This window comes from Podarcis raffonei, chromosome 3 (assembly GCF_027172205.1).
Source record: "Podarcis raffonei isolate rPodRaf1 chromosome 3, rPodRaf1.pri, whole genome shotgun sequence".
In the NCBI taxonomy this organism is placed as follows: Eukaryota; Metazoa; Chordata; class Lepidosauria; order Squamata; family Lacertidae; genus Podarcis; species Podarcis raffonei.
Window position 1 is genome coordinate 93,511,099 of NC_070604.1, and position 21,962 is coordinate 93,533,060.

Consider the following 21,962-nt stretch of genomic DNA (forward strand, 5'->3'; position numbering starts at 1 on the left):
ACAACAAGGCAACTTACGTAACACAGCCGCTCAGGTGTGCAGGCCAACTGGTTGTTTGAATTATTCACCTCAAGGCATCTGAACCATCCTCTCTAATTGAAGGGATTACTTTAAATCTTACCTTAAGGCCCTTCCGCAAGATAGGTATAGGGAAAGATGGATCTGGCGTTGAACTTAACCAGAGTCTAAACTGAGGGTCTATATTTGTCTGTGATCGAGTAAATCTGTAGATAGAACAAATTTTGTAACACCACCACTGTCTAAAAACAGATTATGAAGTTGTACTGCACGGCGTTCAATTTTATTTAACCAAGAATTCATCTTTACAAGAAGTGGTATAACAACAACTGTACACATACCTACAAAAGCAGCTGTATCTCACAACCCACTTACATATATATAATTACTACTATTTATTTTTATTATAATAAATTTTTATATTGATTATTTGCCAAAATGGCTTCTGAGTGGTTTACAAATATAAAACCAATTATTAAAATTATAAAATTATAAAAATAAAAGTAAATGTAAAGGGACCCCTTTAAAGAAGGCTGATCATCGAAGAATTGATGCTTTTGAATTATGGTGCTGGAGGAGACTCTTGAGAGTCCCATGGACTGCAAGAAGATCAAACCGATCCATTCTGAAGGAAATCAGCCCTGAGTGCTCACTGGAAGGGCAGATCCTGAAGCTGAGGCTCCAATACTTTGGCCACCTCATGAGAAGAGAACACTCCCTGGAAAAGACCCTGATGTTGGGAAAGATGGAGGGCACAAGGAGAAGGGGACGACAGAGGACAAGATGGTTGGATGGTGTTCTCGAAGCTACCAGCATGAGTTTGACCAAACTGCGGGAGGCAGTGGAGGACAGAAGTGCCTGGCGTGCTCTGGTCCATGGGGTCACGAAGAGTCGGACAAGACTAAACGACTAAACAACAATAACAAAAGGGACCCCTGACCATTAGGTCCAGTTGTGGCTGACTCTGGGGTTGCAGCGCTCATCTCGCTTTATTGGCTGAGGGAGCCGGCGTACAGCTTCTGGGTCATGTGGATAGCATGACTAAGCTGCTTCTGGCGAACCAGAGCAACACACGAAAACACTGTTTACCTTCCCGCCAGAGCAGTACCTACTTGCACTATGACGTGCTTTTGAACTGCTAGGTTGGCAGGAGCAGGGACCGAGCAACGGGAGCTCACCCTGTCGCAGGGATTCGAACCACCAACCTTCTGATTGGCAAGTCCTAGGCTCTGTGGTTTAACCCACAGCGCCATCCCACTAAAAGAGTGTAACAGTTAAAACAGCATTAAAAGGGTTACAACAGGAGGATCAGGTCAAGGCATCAGGAGAATGCTTGTCTAAACAGGTTGTCTTCAAGAGCTGGCACAATGTGAATATAGATGGGGCCTCTTGCATTTCAGCAGGGAGACCATTACACAAAACTATTGCTACTCCCCCAGTGAAAAAAGATGAAGTGTTCTTTTTTAATTGTAAATTGCTTCAGAAATGCGGAAACTGAATTTAAAAGTGGAAAAATGAGAAACTGAGAAAACAAAAATTGACAGATCCTTCCATCCCTGTGTAAGACTAACACTTCTCAATCAGACCAAAAGTTTATCTTGTTTTGCATTCTGTTCTCACACAAACCAACCAGATAGGAAGTCGACAACCAAGACATGAGTGCTGCAGCACCTCTCACTCATATTCCCAGGAACTGGTATTCAGAGACCTATTACTTCTGATAAGGGAGGTAATATATACCTAATAGGGACGCGGGTGGCGCTGTAGGTTAATCAAAGTGCAAGTAGATAAATAGGTACCGCTCTGGCGGGAAGGTAAATGGCGTTTCCGTGCGCTGCTCTAGTTCGCCAGAAGCTCCTTAGTCATGCTGGCCACATGACCTGGAAGCTGTACGCCGGCTCCCTCGGCCAATAAAGCGAGATGAGTGCCACAACCCCAGAGTCGGTCACAACTGGACCTAATGATCAGGGGTCCTTTTACCTTTACCTAATTGATAGCATTTTCTTCCATGAATTTGTGTGATCTCTTTTTAAAGCCATCCATCTTAGATCCTTGAGCTAAGTGGAGAAAATTGTTCAATATAGACTACTCCCTATTAATTGAGTGATAGTCAGCATAATTCCCTAGCAGTAATTTAATTCAGCTTCAGGCCAGCTCAAAAGAACTGGTGAATAGCTGCAGAACAGGAATGAGCAACCTATGGCTGTCCAGATGTTGTTAAGACTCGGACTCCTATCAGCTTCAGCCAGCATACCCAATGGTCAGGAAAGCAGGGAGTTCAGAAAGTGGTTGAGAATGAGAAGGCAATTAATAAATCAAAGGTAATAATAATGAAAAACTGTATTTGATTCCTACAAGACAAATGGTGCAATAATGCCAGCCTACTCTGGTCCTCACTCATCTGAACAAAATTGCATATACAAATAAATGCTAGGGGAAAACACTTACGATTCAACAATTTTGCAGAGTCTGGGCATAAACGAAGCTGCAAGATGACAATTCTGGAGGAATACCCACTGTCCCTGCAGTATCGTTGATTTATATATCAAATCTTCAGCTTTGCTCCCTTGACCACGTCCCAGAGATATCATTTTCACATGCCGTGTACTTCCTTTTATTTCCTGGGCAAGGCGTAGAAAGAGAGCCGCAATATCTACACCTGTGTAGCATACATAAGAATACTGTTTTATTTCCACATCCATAAACCTATTATATTGGGTCAATGAAAAGGTGTGCATATAATACTTTATGTAAAATGTATGCTGCTCTACAGAAGAATGAGCAGACCTAACATAGTATTCTGTATTGTATCATTAACACGATGCCACAGAATGAAATGACTAGATGGTTTTAAAGGGGGGAAATAATTTGGCATCTCTTTTTTTGTGTTTGCCTGCTATCAGTTTCAGGCTGTTGTGCACAAATTTACAGTGCACACTTACTTGGAAATAATAGACCTCAGTGGGAAATATCTGTGTAAACATGAACATGATTCCGCTGTAGAAACTAAGTAGGATAACGCAGAGGCATGGACCATCTATAAAACAAATAAACTTTTCAATACAATTTATGCCATTGTGCTTGGAGGGAGCTGGGGGGGGGGGGTTGGGTGAGGTGTAAAGAGAGAAGAGTTTGCTCAGGTATGAAGGGAGCAGGGATTGGCCAGGTGTCAAGTAAGGTGGCTGGCAAAGGGATTGGCAGGGTTGCCAAGTGAAGCAAGCAGGGTCAGCAGCGCATGGTATACTCATATAAATATAGAGAAGGGCAAAGCAATCAAACCCACCCCCTTTTACAGGACTGGCGAGGGGGTTCGATTAGGTAGAAGTGACCCTCTGCCCAACTCTCCCAGTTTAGCTGGACTCCCACTGGCCACTAAATTTGCAAGTGGGTGCAGTGTTCTGAGAGTAGGGCTGAACTGCCCCAGGATCTGCTGGATCTCAAGTGTATCTTACTGCCATAATGTGAAGGTATCAGGTCTGAGTACTGTGTCAGACTGAAGCTGGCGAAGTGTTTGGGTCCAGATTTGGCCAGATTGTCCTCCCCTTCTTCCACTGCAGTCTTCGTGTGTGGCAAGCCTGTGAATGTATTGGCAACCCTGCTGCTCTGCAAAGCCACATGGGGGGGGGGACATTCGGATTGTACCCTAATTCATAAAGCAGGTTTTGCATACTCATCCTTTATAAATGCTCACCTTGAGTATGAATGAGAATTATTGGAGTTATGGCATTAGATTCTTCTTCATATACTGCTTTCAAATTAATTCCTCCAATCTGAAGATAGTAATTCCCCAATTTCTCAGCTACAAATGTATGTACCGCACCAGTTAAGCTTTCTAACCGAAGAACTTTTATCTATTTAAAAAATATATGATAATATCACTGAATTCATGAAAGATATGATTCAGCAAAGTGAAGCACCTTTAAATTCCATTGAGTTCATTGTGAAAGCACAGCACATGTATCTCTCTCTCCCGTTGAAATACATGCAACTTAAATGTGCTTAACTGTGAAAGGATTGCATCTGAATTCCTTAAAACTATCACTTCCTTAATTGCTGTGAGGGAATTTGTGCCCTCAAAAGCTCAAAATATTTGCAAGCAGAAGCTAAATATAAAGTGATCCCTATTGGGGATTCCAATAACAAGTACTGCAACATATAAACATAAGGAGCAACCTGCGGGATCAGGCCATTGGGCCATCTAGTCTGGTATCTTGCTCTCACAGAGGTGACCAGATGCCTGTGGGAAACCAGCAAGAAGATCTGAACACAATAACATTCTCCCCTCCTGTGGCTTTCAGCAACTGGTACAGTGGAACCTCGGTTGTCGAATGTAATCTGTTCCGGAAGACTGTTCGACTTCCAAAACGTTCAACAGCCGAGGCGCAATTGCCAGTCGGCAAATCCCTTTTTAAAAATGGAGAAACACACCTCAGAAGCCGTTCGACTTTCGAGGTGTGTTTGAAAACAGAAGCATTCACTTCCGGGTTGTTGTTGTTCGGGTTCTGAATAGTTCGACTGATGAAGTTTTCGACAACCGAGGATCCACTGTATTCAGAAGCATCACAACCCCGGCCTCTGACTGTTGAGGTAGAGCATAGCCATCTTGGCTAATAGGCATCAATAGGCCTCTCCCGCATGAATTTGTTGAATCTTCTTTTAAAGCCATCCAAGCTGGAGGCCATCATTGCCTCCCATGGGAGCAAGTTCCATAGTTTAACTATACAGCGGTACCTCGGGTTAAGTACTTAATTCGTTCTGGAGGTCCGTTCTTAACCTGAAACTGTTCTTAACCTGAAGCAACACTTTAGCTAATGGGGCCTCCTGCTGCCGCCGCGCCGCTGGAGCACGATTTCTGTTCTCATCCTGAAGCAAAGTTCTTAACCCAAGGTACTGTTTCTGGGTTAGTGGAGTCTGTAAGCTGAAGCATATGTAACCTGAAGCGTATGTAACCTGAGGTACCACTGTACTTGATTTTGGCTAAAACTATTAGTAATTTTGGACACTGACATTTATTTATGTACACTAACTGTACCACTGTACACTGTGTGAACAAGTACTTTATTTTATCTGCCTTGAAACTTCCAACATTTAGCTTCATTGGATGTTCACAAGTTCTAATGTTACACGAGAGGGAGAAAAAACTTTTTCCTATCCACTTTCTCCATGGCATGCATAGTTTTATAAACTTATATCATGTCACATCTTACTTGACTTTTCTCTAACACTGCAATCTTTTAAAGATGAAACCTGTGCAAAGGCATCGCCTAGTGCAATTGAACTTGCCCCCCTTCTCCTTCTTTGTGCACCTCCCAGATGGCTCTGGGGGGAGACATGTGAACCCCCAGAACAGCATGTGGAAGGAGGGGGAAAACATTCTGTTGAGCAAGGAGAAATCCTTGCACTGATGGAGCATTTGCTACAGCACAATATTGAAATCCTCCCAAAAGATACCAAGTTGTATTCAATGTATCACTAAAGTGAATGATGTGTCAAGACATAGATTTCTTCTTGTGTAATAAAATGTTCTCCACCTCTTCTCCCCCATTCCTCCCACCAAATCTGTTCTGGGGTGTTTCAGAGGAGATTTGGGAATAGTGGGTGGGTGGTGGTGGAATAAAATCCCATTGTGCTAGCAAGAATTTAGTTGAATACTTCCCACTTGATTTTACTTACCAAAATAAGTCTTTCGAATGCAGAAAGTTTCTCCCAAGGGAAAATTAAAGGTCCACTCTCCTGATCATCACTTTTTCTCAGTACTTCTAATTTTGGGTCTGTAAGAGATTAAATAGTAACATAATTTACAACATTACTGAAACTTTGAAACTGTTGAAACCATATAAAAATGTTGCAACAAATTTGTAACTTTTATACAGCCATATACAGTGGTACCTCGGGTTAAGTACTTAATTCGTTCCGGAGGTCCGTTCTTAACCTGAAACTGTTCTTAACCTGAAGCACCACTTTAGCTAATGGGGCCTCCCGCTGCTGCCACGCCGCTGGAGCACGATTTCTGTTCTTATCCTGAAGCAAAGTTCTTAACCTGAAGCACTATTTCTGGGTTAGCGGAGTGTGTAACCTGAAGCGTATGTAACCTGAAGCGTATGGACCCCGAGGTACCACTGTAATTGAATAACATAACTGCTGGGATAAAAGTGAAGTGTGGTGGTTCTCACACGTTTCCCAGAGCTACACTTTCAGAATAAAAATTTGCTCATACCACACCAATTTTTAAATTGGTAAGAAATACACTGGAAAACAAAAAGAGACAACTCTTAGCAGTACTTGATTTATAACACAAGAGTACAACTACCTTATAATATGACCATGGGACATCCAGAAAGTATAAAACAATGCAGCTACAAAAACATGAACCATTCTCCAAATATAATTATAAACCAGCCTCTTACATATGTACCTTATGTATACAAACTCAGTGAGAGGTGTGAGCTTGCTTTAGCTGAGTAATCTCATTTATATTAGGTCTAATTTGAGACAAACAAACTCTCAAATCATCCACACAAATAACCCTTTCTCTTCTCTGATCTTTCATATTTGTCAGAGTTGTAAATCTCTGTTCACAACAATAGAACTGTAGAACAGCTATTGTTCTTGAAGAGAGGAGTAGAAACAACTGGCTGGGAAGCCAGAGTGTCAGAGCGATGCTTGATTTCTGTCTGAATCCAAGGCAAGCAAGACCCTAATACTGTTGACTCCTCCACTGGAGGCTCAGGTTGTATATATGTGTAAATAAAGACATCACAATCTCTGATGTAACCCTATTCCAAAGGAAACATGAACCCCAGGTAAACGCCAGAAACCCCTGGAATCTCACACCACTCAAGAGATTGGGGTGGCATGCAACATTATAAAAGCCTTTTGTGGACTGGAGTCTCACTACATCAGATGCATGGATTGTGATTCTAAGTTGTCAGGTGCAAATTTCCAATGCTCTCTCATCCAAAGAAAACTAACCCCAGGAGCATTCTTCTTCAATTTTTCATGGTTTGGGGACACAGGGAGTGTTTTCAACAATAGGTTAGAAAGGCATGCTGAAAATCAACACATAGTTTTACATCAACACTTACCTTGCCTTGGTGACACTGGTCTATAGCTTGTACTGATCAAATAATATACATTCTGAGTATTTAGAAAAGCTCTCCATTGCTGAGAATTTGTTGAAAGGGAATCACACAACAGGCTGAATGCTGGCATGTGAGTGCTCATGTACCTGCATTCTTTCCACATCATGTCAGTAATCCAATGGAGTGGAGGAGTTTTCTTGAATGCACGTGAACCTAATTGAGGAATAATAATTATATTACACATTTAATTAGTGTACATATCTACTTTTGAGATTTGCAGTCCTGGAATGCCTTAGATTTAAGTTCAATGGATTTTAATCAGGCCTGCTCTCAGATAAATGGGTATAGGATTGCAGCCCTAGAGGAAGTTGTTTCTACTCAGAAATTGGCCGTACACAATATAACAGTATTCCATTGATATTACTTCCACTTTGTTTGAACTTTTGTCAAAAACTACATCACAATAGGGAAGATTCTAACACTTGTTAAATTCAGAATTTAAGTGCAATAGTTCCTTAGTAATTCACCCCAAATCTTTATAACTATTCTTAAAATAATTATAATCACTATAAATGGAGGTGTCTGTCTACATGTGTCTCCAGACTGTCTGTATTTTGAAGGAAGGATTCATACCTGGAAATTTAGGTTTTCACAATTAAAGTGGATTAAATCACTCTATCAGCCTAGTACGACAATTTCTTTAAAAAGAAGCAGACTTTTTGGTGTTGGGATCAATGAAAGATCAATGGGGTGGGGAAACATCCACAAGCACATCAGGATGAATGCTTAATAAATACCAGATATAATCTAATCTCTATGTGAGATTTGTGCAAGGAATTAACGATAGCTCAATATATTGGAGGAGGTCCACAACTACTTTTTTGGTAGCTTGTCCTATGGTCCTCTAACTGTTGTTTTTTAGTTCATGGATGGCAGGAGTGCCAAGTATAGGGGGTCCTGGGGGCTCAAGCATCCTCAATAAGTTTGTTCTGGGTGCTCAGCACCCACACCGCAGGGCCCCTGACACAACTTCTGGTGCCTTGCAAAGCACCAGAAGTCACATCTGAGGCATTGTGAAACCTCAGATATGCTGTCCAAGGCCTTACAAGACCTCGAACCGGAAGTCAGGTTCTGAGGCTATGTGGGGAATGACGTCATGACGTCACATCACAATGTGTGCTGGGCACCCATAACCTGGGGCCCAAGTGTTTCTTCCATCCCCACAAGTCCATGATTTCTGCATTGCAGGAGGTTGGAACAAGTGACCCTTTGGGACCTTCCATCTCTACAGTTCTACCCATTGAAGTGCCTTTACTTGAGTTTAGAAATTAGAAAAGGGCATGCCTAATTAGTACATTTTTAAAAAATGAAAAACAGATTTTTCCCCTTAGATTTTTCAGTTTCCATCATTGCCAAATTTCATTCTCACTTGTAGAGACAGGGGAAAAAAATCTGTGTTTGTAGTATAACAGATCTAAAGAATCTCTAATGTGAGGGAACCATGGAAATTTTAAAGTTATTGCACTGGACTCAGGCTACCCGTGGGCAGAAGCTGCCTGTGGGAAGTTCTATTTGAAGAAGGGGTATAAGTGGCGATTTGCCGTTTTATGCTCCCTGAAAAGGTACTCTGAAGGATTAGAGGACCCTCCAAACATAATGGGGGCGGTGCTGGGGACTGCAGGGGGAAAAGCATATATCAATTATCTCCTATTGGGAGTTTCCACTGATGTGTCTTTTCTGCAAGTAAAAGGAGCTGTTTTAGAAATGGCAAGTCTATTTCTGAGAGGTGCCTGAGAGTACAATTTGACTTATACATTTACTGAATGTGGCCTTCTTTACCAGTAGTCTCAGAGTCCTGCGTGTCCATAATATTTGCCATTATGCTAGACTGAAGGAAGAAGTTCCACTGATTCTCTGGTATAAATCCAAGCTTGTTAGTAAATAGATTTCCATCATACTTATTTTTCATAATTGCTGTACACATCAGAAAAGCAAAGCATAGCTGATTCTCACTGAACAGAGCTGAAGAAACTCTCTGTTGAATAAGAAATTTAATAAAAACACATTATATTTTACAGATACTAGTATTAGCCAAAAATCATTTGTGTAATAAATTCAGGTACACACCTTATAAACATTTTTTGTTAATTTCTCTATTATAGCATTAATATGTCCTTGGAAATTGACTGCGATACTCTCTATTTCGTTCTCATCTTCTCTGGTGGGAAGTCTCTCTGATTGAGTTCTATAAACTGACCGAGGCTTAAAAATTCCTGGGGCACTCAACGAAACCCCAATTTTTACTTTGAGTATGTACTCTACAGAGTCTTCAAAGATCTTATGAAACCACTCCAGGGGAAACTGATACATATAGTTGATATGAGAAAGATCTGATACTACAAAGTAGAGGATGGCGCCATGAGTTGCAATAGGAAGATAGCTTTCACGCAGTGCCTCTATTTTAACTTCTGTTGCTGCAGATGCTTCAACACGCTCAAAAATTTCTGTTGAGGTAATTTTAGATCTTTGCAAATTGTCAATAAGGTCTCCATCATCTAGAATATGTCCTACAATTTAAAGGAAGTTTACTTCATTTGTGGTGTAGAAATAAATCAAATAATGCATTATTGATTAAATATCCACTCTTCTGTGTAATTGTGGATAAATCTAGTAAAAGAAACAAGGAACTTTTATGCTGCCCTTTAGTTACAGTATCTCCCAGTATGGCTAAAGTAAAATCCATAACAATAATAAGCAGGGTGAACAAGAACATCAATTAAATTAAATTTAGCAAATCAGAACAATACAACTATCAGATTAAACTGAACACAGATGACAAGGCCTGGGCAAGAACAAAAGGTCCAAATTTGTTGCTAGCTACTACTGCCCTAATATCTAAAGGCAGGAGGGGTTGGAAGAGGCCCTCTGGGTTGATTTCAGTATTTGGCCAGGTTTGTGTGAGAGGTGGTCCTTTAATTACAATTAGAATGGTTTACAATTTAATTTGCACAGCAATTTATACAAGTAACTAAACAGAGCACTGTTTTAGACCCATGAGATAGATTAGGTTGAGAGCTTCATAGATGAGTGGGAATCTGAACCAGAACATCCAAACTAACATTCTAACCTTTGCCTGACACACGGAAATCGTTGCAGATTACCTTATCCATGTCATTTCATATAAAAAACAATTCATTTAATTTGTAACTTATTTAGTTACAGGTGCCTATAATTTGTTCAAAACATATGGATGACATTTCAAGGATTTCTGTACATTTTTCATTACCATCTGTTTTTTGGAGAAGCCTAAGTGACTTCTGTTCCAGTTCACGAAGTGTTATTAGGTCAGCAGATATGCTTTCTAGCAACTCACAACGCCGGTGTTCAACCTCTGGTTTCTCCTTAATTAGAACAGCAGATAAAAGCTGATCTTGCAAACCTTCAAATGTTACAGTGAAATTTATCATTGTCACAATACTGCATATTGCTGGCAGAAAATGGGGGTTGGGTTTTTGTGTTGTCAAGTATAATCTGAAACAATAATTAACAATAACATCAGGTGTGAGGCAAGTAAAGACATAGCTGAGTCAAACAAATATAGCTAATTTAAAATATAGTTAGTTTCAATTTACATAAGTAAAAAATGATATAGTGGTACCTCGGTTTAAGAACAGTCCTTAATACGAATGATTTGGTTTACGAACTCCGCAAAACCGGAAGGAGTGTCCCAGTTTGAGAACTTTACCTCGGTCTAAGAACGGAATCCGAACAGTGGAAGGGCACTGGCGGCAGGAGGCCTCATTAGGGAAAGCGTGCCTTGGTTTAAGAATGGTTTTGGTTTAAGAACAGACTTCCGGAATGGATTAAGTTCGTAAACAGAGATACCACTGTATCACTGAAAAGAACAGTTACCTGAAGTTTTGGTTGCACTCAATTTCAGAATCTCCTATTCTAATGAAGTCTTGCCCTGATTTGTTGTAGATTTCCTTTTTTAAGATTGGCTTCATATTTGAATCCAGTGTTTCACTGAAATCCTACAAAGCACAAAACCAGGTGCTTAAACCTGAAATGCAGTGTGTGAGGGTGTTGACATCATAACTTCATTTATCCCCTCGATCAGAAAACCCTTGCCCACCCAACTTTTCACCTTCTTAGGATGAGGGGACAGGGCAGGCTACTTTTGCCCCACAGCAGGCAAGAGGGGAGTGAGGATGAGAGGACAAGATGAAAGAGGTGAACAGGGAGGTGTAGCAACTGCAGAACAATCTGCAGTTTGCAGATCCAGGCAGAAGACATTCTTGTTTAGGTATGACACCTCCTACTTGAGAAATGAGGCAGAATCTTCTCAATCTTTTTGCTTCTTCTCCAAGTGGAGGGGTCATCACTGTAGGCAGATTGACTGACAGAGCAAACAATTTCTCAACTATTAACCAACCTTTCTCAACCTTGGGTCCCAGATGTTTTGGGACTACAACTCCCATCATCCTTGACCTCTGGTCCTGTGAGATAGGGATCATGGGAATTGTAGGCCAAAACATCTGGGGACCCAAGGTTGAGAACCACTGTGCTAATCAATGGGAAGACGGAACACTAACCCTAACAGGTAAACTAAAAGGACTGTAGAACAGACATTTATGACAACCAGAAAGAAATACTCCCAATTGACAAACCTACAACCACCTATGTAAACCAGAACCTTTTAGCCTTCAGGCAGTCAAACAGAAAAGTTCTGGGGTAGGATAGATCACCAGCCCCTGAATCACCAAGGAGTCACCAAGGGGACAACACCATCAGATTGACAAGGTCCAGGAGCCAATGAAGGGCCACCAATGAAGGGCCACCAAAATTACCTTAACCTAGAAGCAGCAGATTTTCTGGATGGTTTGATCAAGAAGACTGAAAAAAGGAAAGACATAGAGCAAACCCTGAGGCCAATCCACCCCCAGGCAATCCACACCCCTGCCCCCAAAGATGGAAATTGAGACACAAAGGTGTCTAATTAAGCACTGTACTTGGAGGCAAACAGATCCACAACTGGCTGACCCAGCTGCCGAACCGGCTGCCGAAAAACTTAATTGCCATTCTGCCTCACTGATGGCTATGTGGCTCAACCAGTGGTTGTTAACCTCTGCCAGATGTCCCATTTTCAAGCTGAGCCCGTGTCAACAGTTTGTCAGTTTCCACCATCAATGCCTTTGAATAGGATCCTTGTTGACTGGCATAGTAAGTATAAGCTTGTATCTAGCATTGCTCAGGAATTCTAAGACACCCCCCTCGACCAGTTTATATAACAGTTGAGTGATCAGACTCAGTGGAAGCTGAACTACCTGTAGTAGGACTGATTCACCAAGACGCATAGAGTTTTCAAGTGTTCTAAAATAATGAGCATCCGTAACACGAATTTGGCGTAGTTTACCACTCATTTGACTTATCCATTTGTACGCCTGTCTTTCTGGATCAATTAGCAAAGGATAACGTTGTCCATACATAATATGTATAGCATTTTCTGTAGAGTACTGGTCAAGTGGCAAGCCTGCATTTTGCCACTTGCGGACCTGTAAAACATCAATTTTTAATACTTAAAGACTATTATCAACAATAATATTTGTTCCACAAATGATTTGAGTGATTCTGAATAATAACAAAATAAGTATGATCACTTGAATAAATCCCAAAAGATAATATAAATGGCAGAGGCATACTTTGGTATTTCAAATTTGAGGGTCGCCCTGTGTGATACCAAAATTTGACACCCCCCCTCTTGTCTTCAATTCTGTGTATGCACTATGTTATAGTTGTGAAGATCAGCTTGGCATCCAATGGGGGGGGGGCTGGTTGCACTGCCCTAAATCTACCTCTGCAAATGGGGCCTTTACCTAGTTAATTAGGTAGTGCCTCAGCCAGCAAAATTAGACTCTCTCTCTAAAAAAATCCCCACTCTCCTAAGAACTCTTTTAATTTAAATTTCAAAGAAAACCTTGGAAATGTCATTCCCTCTGCCCATGCATTATTACCTCATTTTTTTCTGTCATGCAATTTACTAATGAATAATTTGGAGATACTAGAATATTGCTTTCTTTGCAGAGTTTCAAACAGTCATTCACTAGTTGCTGACGATATGATGCTGATAATACTCCACTATAGGCAATACACGCTGCTGAAACAAAGGCATCACCCACAATTCCCTGCAACCTTTGATCGAAATTATTAACAGATTCTTTCCAGCGTGCCTAGGATATAAAAAAAAATGTTTAGGGCCAAATATAACTGAGTACTGGACAAACTAGCTTGTTTAGAAAGTATAGCACTTGCAACATAATAAACCTATGACTTGTCAGTACGCAGCACATAGTATAAGTGATTTCGTAACAATATTTACACTTGTGCAGATATTTATGTTGGGAGTATAAGAAATAGTTTAGTGCTGTGGTATTTGTGAAAAATGTTCTCATCCCACATTTGAAGGTACATAAATAAGCAGTATTTTTTTTTAGCCATTCTTCTCTGCTTTGATTTTAGAATAGTAATGATTTTTCTTTCTCTGAAATTTATCAATAGCTCAGTGAACAATATACAGTACCTTAACACCTGAAAACAACCCTACAGTAGATGGTTAAATCCCTAACAACTTCATTACTCTTCCCCCTTTATCCTAGGGCTATGGTGTGTGGCAATGCTGGTGGAAACAGCTAACCTCTGACGGCAAACACAGAGTATACTTCTCCACAAGAATACGGGAGGTTATATGATATGGAAAAGGACCAACAGAAAAGACAGTCTAAGACAAGTAAACAATGAAGCCTAATTTTAATTAGAGTCAAACATTAGAGCAGAAAGAAGTAATACCATTTCATCCTTCAGAGCTGTGCTTAACACAGATGCACAGTGCAAACGGCGTGTTGTTTGATCTTTTCTAGCTGCTAGCATTTCTTGCTCAGCGATACTTTCTCCAAACCTTTTTTCTAAATTTTGCTGATGTTGTTCAATCTGAGGAGTTAGAAATTAAAGGAAAACATACTATAGTGGCATATATTGCTGCTATAGATCATACTTTTTCTTCCTAACTCTTTCTTTCAAAACTTACATGAGGTTCTCAGTGGGTTCCTAACAAGGTACTAGACAAGACAGAAACTACTTGCCTTCAATTCTGCTATAATTGGGTCTATGCATTAAGACAGGTTGCTTCTCTGTAACTGTTGTAACAGACATGTGCAATCATAGTTGTGGGTTCTGTGCAGAGCAATGCTGGGAGCTTTCTAAAGCTAGGTGAAATAGTTCCCAACCCCCTGTAAGCATGAACAAAGGAGCATAGCTCCAGTCTTTCTGCTTATAGTGGGGTGGGAGAGCTGGGGGGGGGGCAATCACATCTGGCAACCAATGCACCACTTTGGTTTCAGATAGTCCATGGGTAGATAAGTCTAAAAAGCCCAGGACACAAATTTTCACAGCCCTCTAGCAGCTATGGTGGCTCATTTACCAGAAGTAAATTGTGTCCCGGGCTTTTTAGACTCATCTATGTACTAGGGATGCGGGTGGTGCTGTGGTCTAAACCACTGAGCCTAGGGCTTGCCGATTGGAAGGCTGGCGGTTCGAATCCCCGCGACGGGGTGAGCTCCCATTGCTCTGTCCCTGCTCCTGCCAACCTAGCAGTTCGAAAGCACGTCAAAGTGCAAGTAGATAAATAGGTATCGCTCCGGCGGGAAGGTAAACGGCGTTTCCATGCACTGCTCTGGTTCGCCAGAAGCGGCTTAGTCATCCACATGACCCGGAAGCTGTATGCCGGCTCCCTCAGCCAATAAAGCGAGATGAGCGCCGCAACCCCAGAATCGTTCGGGACTGGACTTAACTGTCGGGGGTCCTTTACCTTTTTACCTATGTACTATCTGAAACCAAAGTGGCTCATTGGTTGCCAGATGTGAAATAATTTGGCATTATTTTCAGCTCTCCCACCCCACTATTAGTTCCTAACAATTCACTGCAGCAGCTATAAAGGAAGCACCAGAGTAAGAGCAGGTCAAATGCAACACCTGGCACAGAGAAAGAGAATGGTGCCATGTTTCCTCACTGCAGTTCCTTCTCAAAGTGAGTGAAATGCATGGATGGGAAGAGGTAGATGGGTCGAACTAAGGACTGATAATTCAAGGGCACATGACAAAAATTCAAAAAAATATATAAATACACCATATATAAATTATTGATGATTATGATTAGCAGTAGTAGTAAATTTGTAGGACTACACAGAGATCACAGAGGAGAACGAACACAACATTGTTTCACATTCTACTTGTCTGCAATTTTCTCTGCTTGTTATCAAACTGAGCTGATTATTTATTATTCCTGGTTTCTACTATTTCACCCCCTGTAATACATATCAATCTCATTTTCTTAAAAGTTTTGGTATCCTTGCTAAGAAAAAAGAATTAAATTTTAAAATGTATATGTAAAAAGAGAATTATTTATTTAATACCCATATATGAATATATCATGGGAGGGGGAATGGGTCCAAGGGAAACCTGCTCTCTTCATACAATCATTATTCATACCCACATTCCAGTCCCCGGGTGGCCTTTGTCTTCACTTATTTCACACCCTTTAGGGAAGACCAAATCTAGAGCAGATGATTCTAGATGCTCATTCCTAGGCTAGATGTATCTCTGGAAAAACTCTATCCATTGTTACCCTCTCACACTGCTCCTGCTGAAATACCTTTTAACAAATAAGTAGACAGATTTTTGCCACTGTAAGATTTTTTAAAAATAAAACAATATATCCCAAACTGAGACAGACACAAACTTTATGTTATTTAACAAGCAATATAAATTCTATAGTATATAACAAGTAGAATTCTTTTACCAGCACTAAACTTCTTTGTTTATCAGTCAATTTTTCATGTGCAAGTTTTAGTAGCTCCTCTGCTTCAGCTACCTTCAATTGTTTTGGCTCTACAAACTATATAAGAAGATATATTTATAATTCAGTATGAAGGAAGGAATATGGCTATACGGAACTCACTGGACAAACAGAAAAAATATTTATGTACAATACACATATGCAAATTACACATTCCGCTTCATATGATTTCATTGAAAACAGCACCTCTGTGTCAAGTTCTTTCCCCACTTTTTATGTTTTGGCACATTTACTGATAATGTGCCATCATTACATTTCATGCTCATCTGTCCCCACCAGCCCAAGATACATTGAAGACCTGACAAAATGCATAACACAATGACTTCCTAACTTGGGAAAATTTACCTAATAGTTGCAGTGAAGACTTGGGGATGTGGGCCAGGGGATGGAGGCTCAACATAAGGATGTTTTTTTCTCTGTGACAATCCCACATTCAGCATAAACTGTGTTATTATCTCACATGTGCTTCTAACCAAAGTTGTAATAGAATGCACCAACACACACTTCCTTACAAATAGCCGGCTAGAATAACCATAAGTAGGACTCTGGAGAAAATGTGGCTTTTAGTGTACTTATGAGAATGGCTGCGGAGGACATAAAATAATCTATCCCCAGAGCTCAGAACATGGTGTCTGTTTCTCATCACATGGTGAGGAGCTATAGTTCCCAGTTGTTTTTTACAAAAGAAGATACTAGTAGCCCACATAGCAGAACATCCTATTTTCATCGGAGAAATGTTGGCGGGTATGTGCATGCATGCAAAGGCATTTCCATACTAGACTTTATTCTCTTCTCCTGTACTAATAGTCTAATTTCCCCTCTTCTGTATGCACTGATTTGTATACATTGTAGAATATGCATACCGGTATTTATACACGCAGGAGAGAAGGCAGATTGTGACCTGTATAATTAGAAAGCTAACGTTCAAAAGGATACAGTGGTTTTATTTTTTTAATTCCTCAAATAATTTTGGGTGAAATACATTTGCAAAACTGAGCACAAATTCCTGTTTCTTTCTATTTAGAATATCTCTCAACATAAACAAAATGTATTTTTAAAAGTTTTTCTTATGAGGACATTATTGTAACAATTTTTTATGATGATTCAGAAACAGTAGCTGTAAAGATACCTTTTTTACAAGGTGATAGTGATCTAAAGCTAAAACCCATTGACACATGGAGCAGCAGGCAACAGACACAAGTCCAACGTTTAAGGGGTTGAAATCAGGCATCCTTACATATTTCTTCAACTGCAGAAGCACCTAAAATGAACACAGACCAGTTGTTAAAACCAATGACTTAAAACAATAATAGAGACTCAGCTATACAGCTGCAGTAAAACGTTTTAAGTGTGTTTTAAGTGCAATATACAATGTGACACTAGGTGGCGATGCTGAGCCTTATGGAAAATTTCATGTAGTTTTAAAAATTCTTTTAAAAAAGCAGTGCGTAGCAAATAGGAGCAGGGATGTCATCAAATATTATAGGATGGAGGGTAAATTGTCTAACAGCTCTGGAGGAGCTTTAAAAAGAAACAATTTCCAAAAAAATTGCCAGGACATTATTTGCTGACCAGTTTTGGTCAGTCCTGCTTTCATATTTTACCCAACTGAGTGACTACAACATTTAATTATTTCATGTATTTCTACCCTGCCTTCCTCCTTTACCTTTACCTATCTATGTTCATTACATGATTTGTCCATTGTTTAGGTTTTAATATTTTATTGTATGCTACCTTGAAGGGGCTTGCCCTGGAAGGCAGGGTAAAGGTAAAGGTAAAGGTAAAGGTAAAGGGACCCCTGACCATTAGGTCCAGTCGTGACTGACTCTGGGGTTGCGGCGCTCATCTCGCTTTATTGGCCGACGGAGCCAGCGTACAGCTTCTGGGTCATGTGGCCAGCATGACTAAGCCACTTCTGGCGAACCAGAGCAGCACACGGAAATGCCGTTTACCTTCCCGCCACAGCGGTACCTATTTATCTACTTGCACTTTGACGTGCTTTCAAACTGCTAGGTTGGCAGGAGCAGGGACCGAGCAACGGGAGCTCACCCTGGCGCGGGGATTCGAACCGCCAACCTTCTGATCGGCAAGTCCTAGGCTCTGTGGTTTAACCCACAGCGCCACTCACGTCCACTATGTAATGAACATAGTACCAGATAAAACTCATATTTGGGCAGTGGGGGGGGGGGAATCATTACATCCAAGACCAGATAACTTAATGACTTTGACAGCTGATATGTCAACAAATATTACGGTAAGTTACTTATGCTTACCAAAATCAGGTGAATACATAAGACTACATGAACTCAGGACTGGAGAGCTAATACATCCTATTACCCCACATCATTCCACATATTGGAAACAGTGTGAGATTTGCCCCTTTGTGCCTTTATAAATATACAAAGAAGAGTGAGTATGCCATATAAGACACAGAGGAGGATGCCATAATTTGTAGCACAGAACGGGGGAGTATTTTTTTGGAATACAAAACATTTCTTCAGGCCAATTTTTAAAAACAAAAGCAGACTTTTCCAGCTGTCTTGGTTCAATTGGAATTCTAGGCATGCCTTGTGTGTGTGATTTGGCTTTGCTCAGAGAATGACAGCATCAATGCAGTAATCAGGGATGGCCACAATGGTGCAAACCAGTGGTGTGCCACACACAGGAGGCTGTAACCGCTAATTGATCTCTCAGAGCACCTATAATTCAGCTAAAACTAATCCTCTGTGAGTAATCCTTTAGCGAATCAAGTGTCCATTTTACATTTTTTAAAGAGGTTCACATTCATCCCTTTTCAACCTGTAGAACAAGAGCACTTTACGAAAGCAAAACTTAAGTGGTTGTACAGGAAACAATGTTAGTATGACTCAGGCTAACCCAGAAAATTTATGACGTGTGCCTTTTGTTATATAATGGCATTCACATCCAGTCCAAACACTTTGTGAAAAGCTTTTTTAGTTTCATGCTGAGGTTTGTCTATCATTTCCCCCTGTAACTAGTAGCATTTATTAATTCCATTTTTTTCAGCTTTTTGAAACCACTCCAGAAGGCTGCTGCACATTAATTTAGATATGTTATCCAACTGAATAACCATGGGAGATGACTTCTCATTCTTTTGGAAGTTAAAGACTTTAACTTGATTCCTTCCATGCTTTTTTGCCACCACCCTTACCCTTTGCCTCTGAACCATGCTTGTTATTTTCCTCGGGATTAATGAGGAATTCTCCACTGAGAGGCCATTGTTTTTCTAAAAGGGGAAGGTTTTTCTATTCTTAAATCAGGCTAAGTGGGTTCAATGGAACCTGTTATGTACTGAGTTGAATAGGATCCAAACTGCAGCAGTCTGATTGGTCCTAGAACAATAGGATCCAAAAGGCAGGTCTGATTGGTCCTAGAACAATAGGATTCAGAATGCAGCAGTCTGATTGGTCCTAGAACAATGCAGCAGTATGATTGGTTGGCAGGAACTACCCAATCATGCTCCAGATAGAAGTGAATCCACAACCTGATTGGTTTACAGTAGAATTCCGGAATTAGCCAATCATGTGCAGCCCATTGTGAAAATAACGTATATAAAGCAGATACTTTGAGGGGACATTCATTCATTCCTCCTCACCACTATGAGCTGAATAAAGAGCATGAAATCACTTTGCGACTCTGAGTATATTTCAGAACCCAAATTAAAAGAGAAAAGAGAAAAACTTAAAGGAGGAGAAGCACCTCAACTTTTCACAAGTAATGGGGATCTCATTGTTACAAGAGATGACAACTTATTGTCCCAATTCATTTAGGAGCATTGAACCCCAGATCTCTCACAACAACCCATAAGTAATTGCACCTGGCTCTTGGATATAGATTTCTACCCATTTGTGAGTCTTCTACCATGTTAGTGAACATCCAATTTCTTGCCTCCCCATTTCTTACTATCAGACAGGGCAAACATGGGATCTTAACTCTAGATAGTTTCAAATTCCTGTATTTTCCTAACTTCATTCTTTTTAGCTCTCACAAAACCAAGACAGCCAGTACTTTGCAAAAGAACTTCCCCTTTCCTGATTGTTTCCCTTTCTTTGTAGCTTAAGATGCATTCACAGAAGGTGACCCTATACTTTTAGCCTTCTCATTTCTTATTTCTGAAATGGTAACTAAGTAAACAGACCAGGAGAATAAGAGAATAGCAGTATTAGTTTGAAATGTGCATTAAAATGACGTAGCTTATTGTTTAAGGTAATCTATCTGAAAATTCTTAGGTATATAATAGAAGAAACAAAAATAATATACACTGCACCCTTCTTTTACCTTTTCTGGTAGATTATCTTTGTCAAGATTAACCAACCTCTTTAGGAACCCAGGATCTGCAAGCAGTAATTTTGCTGTTGTCCAGTTAGGTTTCTTTTGAAGAAGGACACAAACTGCATTCATAACAGTAAGTACAAGTGGAGGAGGGCGAGCATACACTCTGTGTGATACAGAAGAAAAGTCAACTGAACAAAATGCACAAAATACCAATTTTGTCAAACAACTTTAGTTAGAGCCAGACTAGTGGACAGTGGCTTATCCTGCCTCATTAATATAGTGTGATTAACATACAGCAACATTTCACATGAAAAATCTTAACACTGGAAAATACTTTGGATAGTGCTCAAAATATTTATAATTTCATGTCAGAAAGGGAACTATCGTGACTATTGACTATTGAGACATAGTAACAAAAATGAAGAAACTAGAGAGAATTTGCACATTTATTTACATAAGTAAAATGTTTTAAAGTTTGTTGACAGCATTCTTCACTTCTTTTCCCTTAAAAGATATTTAAACCATACCTACTTTAAATTACCACAATAGTAGCAATGCTTACCTAAACCATAATGAATGAAGACGAACAGAAAAATGCTTTGAAATGCAGCAAATATGGGGCCACTAGATTTGCTGCCTTATCCAGCATGATCTGAAAACTGTACTGATTTTCAACCAAAATCATACTCAAACTACAAACATGAGCAACATACTTACCTAACTTCTGCAATGTGGTTTTTGTCAAGTGCATCAAGAGCAGCGACAGCTTTTTCCAAAGTTGGCATTACAGCATTGAGCTCATCTGTTGCTTGCTATATATATATATATAAAGAAAAGTTAGACTTTGATGTTTTCTTTGACAGTGTATTGTTTTACAAATGCTGTTTTGTTTTCTATTCTCTGGCTATGTGCTCATATTTATAATATTTGTTTCAAGCCATCTACAACTGAAGATGGGATCTACATATCCTAGAACCTGCAAAATTTGCGATGGAATCAGAAATTGTACTGGTTCCCATAGTCAACATCAACCATGTTATATAACAGATTTTTGTTCCTCCCCCGGGAGCATTGCCATTTTATTGGAGAGCTCAGTGTGTCTGTCATTTGTCAAGAAGCCCATTCCACTGCCTGTTCTGCTCATTACTGATAGCGGGGCAAATTTGCAGCCTGCAGGCTGAAAGAGGTACAGGGACCATGTCATACCCTACGTCATCACACACATTTCGTATCTGGTGTAGGCAGATGTCAGTGCCCTACTTAAGAGCCAGACACCTGCTCCCCTGCCATCTTCTCTCCACGGTAGCACCTGCCCTCTTCGGTCTCTCAGTGTGATTTATTTGGTTGCTTCAGGACCAGCTAGGAACTTTTGGGCCTATCTAATCTTCACTTCGTAGGTCAGGCCTTTTTGCCTACTCTACACTGAATAGCTGGTTGGGGACACTTGATAGCCTGCCATGTTGTTCCATAGGTTGATCTGGCTTTCAGGTGAGTCACATTTGACGGGTGGTTAGGTACGGGCAGAGGACAGTTATGTTTCAGCCTGGTGATGCTTTTTAGGAACCTTTCAAGGGGCTGGTCTGGTCCTGAGGCTTACTCTCTGGGCACTGGGGAAAGATAGGGGCCACCCCTGAGGCCAACCTGCCTCATCTACCT

At 40.4% G+C, this 21,962-nt stretch overlaps 1 protein-coding gene across 3 annotated transcripts in view; it reads right to left on the reverse strand.

The window, feature by feature from the left end:
* DNAH14 (dynein axonemal heavy chain 14) overlaps positions 1–21,962 on the reverse strand; it is a 125,882-nt gene that overhangs the window by 14,572 nt on the left and 89,348 nt on the right. Inside the window, exons 59-74 of one of the 3 annotated variants that reach the window (XM_053383036.1) lie at positions 21,024–21,118; positions 20,310–20,469; positions 17,140–17,271; positions 15,954–16,049; positions 13,947–14,087; positions 13,115–13,330; positions 12,428–12,655; positions 11,013–11,134; positions 10,387–10,631; positions 9,228–9,667; positions 8,940–9,135; positions 7,104–7,313; positions 5,692–5,789; positions 3,710–3,869; positions 2,467–2,677; positions 122–224 (exon numbers count right to left, since the gene is read on the reverse strand). In XM_053383036.1, the coding sequence (XP_053239011.1) occupies positions 122–224; positions 2,467–2,677; positions 3,710–3,869; positions 5,692–5,789; positions 7,104–7,313; positions 8,940–9,135; positions 9,228–9,667; positions 10,387–10,631; positions 11,013–11,134; positions 12,428–12,655; positions 13,115–13,330; positions 13,947–14,087; positions 15,954–16,049; positions 17,140–17,271; positions 20,310–20,469; positions 21,024–21,118 (2,853 nt within the window). Of the gene's footprint in view, positions 1–121; positions 225–2,466; positions 2,678–3,709; positions 3,870–5,691; positions 5,790–7,097; positions 7,314–8,939; positions 9,136–9,227; positions 9,668–10,386; positions 10,632–11,012; positions 11,135–12,427; positions 12,656–13,114; positions 13,331–13,946; positions 14,088–15,953; positions 16,050–17,139; positions 17,272–20,309; positions 20,470–21,023; positions 21,119–21,962 lie in introns of those variants that run through there. The other 2 variants (XM_053383037.1, XM_053383038.1) reach the window with 2 other exon arrangements.